Source organism: Alexandromys fortis, unplaced genomic scaffold (genome assembly GCF_014885135.2).
Source record: "Alexandromys fortis isolate MF-2015 unplaced genomic scaffold, M_Fortis_MF-2015_v1.1 scaffold_406, whole genome shotgun sequence".
Classification (NCBI taxonomy): domain Eukaryota; kingdom Metazoa; phylum Chordata; class Mammalia; order Rodentia; family Cricetidae; genus Alexandromys; species Alexandromys fortis.
In genome coordinates this window covers 15,160-20,803 of record NW_026068280.1, presented here as the reverse complement: position 1 = coordinate 20,803, position 5,644 = coordinate 15,160, and the positions used below count along the sequence as shown (strand labels likewise).

The 5,644-nt window shown below is 52.1% G+C and overlaps 1 protein-coding gene across 1 annotated transcript; it reads left to right on the top strand.

Moving 5' to 3' along the window:
- Window positions 1–1,566: 1,566 nt before the first annotated feature.
- LOC126494742 (transcription factor SPT20 homolog) lies at window positions 1,567–4,377 on the top strand. Its single transcript, XM_050132151.1, has 2 exons — window positions 1,567–3,555; window positions 3,721–4,377. Exons 1-2 carry the CDS (start codon window positions 1,567–1,569, stop codon window positions 4,375–4,377), a joined length of 2,646 nt encoding a protein of 881 aa, XP_049988108.1.
- Window positions 4,378–5,644: the final 1,267 nt, after the last annotated feature.

The window sequence follows — 5,644 nt, the reverse complement described above, 5'->3', positions numbered from 1 at the left end:
AAAGTCATCTATAATTTAGGAGTCTCAGGAACTTATGTGGGATTCTTGTCATTGAATGTCTTATTGTCAGTATATGTCATTGCTGTATGTAAGTTATAACATTAGAGAATTTTAAATACTGGCAACCATGGGGCTAGAAAAGGATTAGAAAACAAAAGTCTATAGGTAGTCAAAGAATCAAACCATTTCAAATCCTTCATCAAAAGAAAGAAAAACTGAAATGCATAAACACATACACACACACACAAATAAATGGTTGTGAATAGGAACGCCATGTTATGTGTCCACCTCTGTGAGAACCGTGAGACCTCATCACTATGGAGCCTTGGTTGTCCTGGCCATCTCTATGCAGCTTCGAACTCACAGAGGTGCGCCTGCCTCTGCCTACTGCGGGCTGTAACTAAAGGCGTGCGCCACCGCAGCAAGCCCTGTGCCGCCTCAGCCTGTTCCGCTCTTAAAGGTCCTATCGAGACATGACACGGGTCATGGCTGTCAGCGGCAGTTGCCTTCCTATCAAAATCGGTGGCTAATGACCTCCTAACGGAAGGGCTCTGCGTTTGGGGGCTCTGCTTATACTTCGGTGTGGTGCGCGTGGCTTTGGAAGTTACGTGGATGACGTGGTTCCCCTCCCCCATGGCCTCCCACTCTGCAGCGGAAGTGTAACCCCCCTGTGACGCCCCCAGCGACACACAGCCGGAAAGCAAGTGTGCCCTGACGTGCGCGCGCCTCCTCTTCGTGACGAACTTCGGGCCTGCGAGGATTCCGCCTGAGAGGCGCCTCTCGGCCGCTGGTCGTCATCTTTGGCGGCGGCGGCGGCCACCCGTTCGCGCCTACCGCGGAGGACTGATAGGTACCGAATTTTTAGAAACTCTTGAGAAATTAGTGTCCCTACGTATGTTGGCCGTTTTTTTTTTTTTTTTTTTTTTTTTTAATCCCCTGAGGTACGGAGCATCCCGGTGCCACTGGACATAGGCCATGAACTAACACTGGGCGGCCTAGGCCTCTAGAATTGTCACCTCAGCCGTGCGGACATAGCATATACAACGCTCGCGGGCTCATGGCGCGCCCTGTGGCGGGGAGGCCGGATTCTCGTTGTCCACGTTAAATTAGGGTGGCATGGAGTCCTATGGTATGGGCTGTGGCGGGGAGGCCGGATTCTTATTGTCCACATTAAATTAGGGTGGCATGGAGTCCTATGGCATGGGCTGTGTTGGGAAGGCTAGATTCCTGGTGTCCACATTAAATTAGGGTGGCAATGGGGTCCTATGGCATGGGCTGTGTTGGGAAGGCTGGATTCCTGGTGTCCACATTAAATTAGGGTGGCATGGAGTCCTATGGTATGGGCTGTGGCGGGGAGGCCCGAGTCTCGGTGTCTACATTAAATTAGGGTGGCATGGAGTCCTATGGTATGGGCTTTGTTGGGAAGTCTGGATTCCTGGTGTCCACATTAAATTAGGGTGGCAATGGGGTCCTAAGCAGACAGGAAAACCACAACAGTTCATAATTGCCACTTCCGATTGCTGACAGGGCATTTTTTTTCTTTAAGGTTCCTGACTTGCCGTTATGATGGACCGGAGTTTAGAGGAGGCTTGGAAGCGGGCAGATGATATTATTGTGAGTGCTCAGCAGCAACCTCCTCCACTGAGACCCACATCTTGTGGGGAAAAATCTCTTCAGGAAAAACTGTATGACATTTATGTGGAGGAGTGTGAAAAGGAGCCAGAAGCAGAGGGCCTTCGAAGCAATGTCAACTTGCTAGAAAAGCTTATGAAGAGAGAGCCATTGCCATGTTTAGTGGTCAGCCTGTACCCACAAAACCGGGGCTATTCTCTCATGCTCAAGGATAAAGATGGAGTCCTTACAGAGCCCTATTCGGGGCCGTATGTAGGACAGAAACTGCTTGAATATTTGGATGCTGAAGAGTTACCTTCTTTTCTGATTGATATCCTGGAAAAGTCTCCTGTGAATGTTTTTCACAGTGGCTGTGTCATAGCAGAAATCCGAGACTACAGGGAGTGCGGTGACATCTACCCTCCCGAGGAGCCTGCTGCAGAGGCTGCGGTGTCCTATCCTGCTTGCCAAGCCCGGCATATTCTCTTACGTCCAACGATGCAGTCTCTAGTAAGCGATGTCGAGTCCATGACAAGTGACAGCAGTCAGTGGACCCAGGAAGAAAAACTGGAGCTTGAGAGCCAACTGATCTTAGCTACAGCAGAGCCACTATGTCTGGATCCTTCTGTCGCTGTCACCTGCACGGCCAACAAATTGCTGTTTAATGAGAAGAAGATAATGATAGACTCTATGAAAAAATCCTTCATGGGTCATGAGTGGTCCTGTCTAGACCCGGAGGAAGAAAAGCATGCACGTACATCTCTTCCTGATGTTGCAACAATGATCGCTTGCAGAAAACGAGCAGAGATCAAACCAGGTGACCCATACGATCTGAAGATCCCTGAAGCAGGAAAGTGTGTAGATACATGGAAGCAGAAACCCTGTGAACTGGTCGCTCCTTCAGAGGTGGATGTGCAGAAATACGCTAAAGGGAAGCATGTGCCCCATGGCGATGACTCAGAATCCACAGCCTGGCCAGATCCTGAGGTAACATGTGGTTATTTATTTGATTATGAAAAGGGCTGTCATCCATGGGAAACAGAGCCAAGTGTGATGCAGTCCCTTAGTGGCCCATTTTTTTCTTCTGAAATAGGGTCACCGACAGAGGGCAGATGTGATAGTCAGATGTTTCTTCCTCAAGTTGCCCTAAGTGGTTGTTTACTTGGTTCTATAGCTGGGGGAAAGATTGAGTCTGGGAAGGCAACGGATGTGTGCCAAGGGTCTGCCCAGAGCCAGGCTGAATGCCTAAGCAAAGAGCTGCAGGGATCCACTGACTCCATCTGTCTTGGCCAGCCCTCCCAAGGGATGAAGGCCAATTCCCCATCAGTGACATCCCCAGTCTTAGAGACAAGAGTGAAGAGCCCAGCTCCCCTGTTCACACTACCCTCCACCTCAGATAAGGGCTCTTCAGCACCCAATTCTCCCTCAATAGCAGTCAGAGGTAGGAAGCTTCCAAGACTTGCTCCTCCTCTCCAATCAGCTAGTCTTCCTCAGCAAACTTTGTGGGGAATGAGCAGTATCAATACCCTTGCTGCAGCTGTCCAGCCCTCTGCCAGCTCATCAGAAAGCCATCCAGTCACCCAGAGCCCCAGCAGTGGCACTGCCCAAAATGTTACCAATTTGTTTAGCATAGCACAGGGATCCCCTGGTTTGAAGAGAGGTTCACCCCAGGTGCAGAGCTTCCCTACTAGTGCCCCAGCATTTACAGAAACCTCTTCCAGAGACGTTCTGTCTCCTATAGGTCAGATGCCCAGTACCCAGACCAGCACACCACAGGGCTCTGTGCAATTAATTCTAAAAAGTACTTCAGGTCCCATAGCTGTCAGGCTTCCAACTGGCACTGTCATTTTTCGCCCAGAGTCACAAACACAGCAGCCACAGCAACCACACCAACAGCCACAGTCATGGCTGTATGCACAGCCAGAGCTGCAGCAGTCCCAGCAGCTGCAGCAGTCCCAGCAGCTGCAGCGGTCCCAGCAGCTGCAGCGGTCCCAGCAGCTGCAGCAGTCCCAGCAGCTCCAGCAGCTGCAGCACCTGCAGCAGTCCCAGCAGCCCCAGCAGCTGCAGCAGTCCCAGCAGCTCCAGCAGCTGCAGCGGTCCCAGCAGCTCCAGCAGCTGCAGCAGCCCCAGCAGCCCCTGCAGGTCCAGCAGCCCCTGCAGCTCCAGCAGCCCCAGCCCCGACAGCCCTGGCAGCCCTGGCGGCCCTGGCAGCCCCAGCAGCCCTGGCAGCCCTGGCGGCCCTGGCTGCCCCAGCAGCCACGGCAGCCCAGGCAGTCCCAGAAGCCCTGGCAGCCCTGGCAGCCCTGGCAGCCCTGGCAGCCCCAGCAGCCACGGCAGTCCCAGCCTTTGTATGTGTTCATTCCAAAACAGCATCAACCACCTAGGGCTCCTATCCCTCCAGAGCCAGCACCACAAACTTACCAGGGCAGCCAGGGAGCTAGCGTTCAGCAATGGGCAGTGCCAACTCAGCAAACTGGTCTCTTTAACTTTGCTGAGGCCAGGAGGGTTTGCCAACCTCAGACAGGTGTGGTGTGCCAGGTGGGTTCTAGCCAAAGTCCTGGGCAGATCCTTCCTTCACAAAGTTTCCAGCATCCTACTGCCCAGGTACAGCAGCTATGGGCTTGGGGCCAGAATGTGCAGCTGAGATTCCTGCCGCATACAGTGTCTGTGCCCAGAGCAGCCACTCAGCCTAGTGATCAGGGCCACACAGGTGGCCAGTACAGACATACAGAGAGTGGAGGTCCACCAACCACCCCAAAGTCTTAAGTCTTGCCTATACTCCCTTTCTCAAAATTGCAACAATATACTTAAGTTTAATAACTTAGCAATAATTGAGAGGCGTATTTGTAAATGATCGTTAAAAAACAAACACACATTTTGCTGTTTTAACAAAAAATTTGGAATGAGTTTTGTCTTCAATGACTTTTTTTTCTCACCACCCCCACCCGCCCCCCTCCCCAGCAAAAACAGGGTTTTTTTCTGTGTAGCCCTGGCTGTCCTGGAACTCACTCTGTAGACCAGGCCAGTCTTAAGTTCACAGAAATCCTCCTGCCTCTGCCTCCCCCCATCCCTGCCCCAGTGCTGGGATTAAAGGTGTGCCTACGCCACCACTGTTGAGGCTGTTTTAACAATTTTATAGTCACAGCTCAGTATTAGAAAGCACAGTCCCAATGCTGTGCCACGTGCTTCTAGAATTAATTCATTTGTTTTCGGGACTGAAACGCTGCACCCCTTAACCATAAAATCCTCCATTTCCTGTCCCCCACCCCTGGCTGCTTATGCCTCCAGGAGTCTGAGTGCTCCCAGTACCTCACATGTGTGGAACCATGAGGTGCCTATTATTATCAGACAGTCTTTTTCACTTGGCATGTTGTCCCCAAGGATTTTCCTGTTAAATATGTAAGGAACTGACTTGTGAACCAGGAGAAATGTCTTTCAGGAGAACTTAGTTTGTACTTCTTAGTTTAAAAGGCCTGCGTGCAGCATCTGAAATGCAATTGCTGCGAGCACGCTGGGAAAAACTAATCCCAAAGGAGACCAGAACAAAGGAAAGTCGTCACGCTGAAATGTGTCCACCCTAGACAGGCACCCTGTGCAAGGGAGTCGGTGGCAGATTTGTTTATGGCTGTCCCAGCCCTCGGAAGGTTTCCCAGCACTCGGGGCTCTGGCCAGCCCCAGCTCTCCTCCAGACCCTGCCACTGGCCTGGAAGAGGCAGTCTGGGGTGGCTTGCTGTGGTGCTCCTTGGGAGGCCGTTTACCTATTTTAGAACATTCTAGGATACTTGCACTAAGGGAATAAGCACTTGGAAATAACATTTACTGCTCTGCTTCTCCAGTGCCCACAGCCTTCTGAGCTGTAAAGTGGACTGTCGTCTTCCTCCTCTTTCTCTCCCTCCTCCTCGTCTTCCTCCTCCTCCCCCTCCTCTCCCCTACTCCTCTTCTCCATCCTCCCCCTCCCCCCTCCTCTCCCCCTCCTCCACCTCTTCCCCTCCCCCCTCCCCCTCTCCTCCTTCCCCCCTCCTCCCCCTTCCTC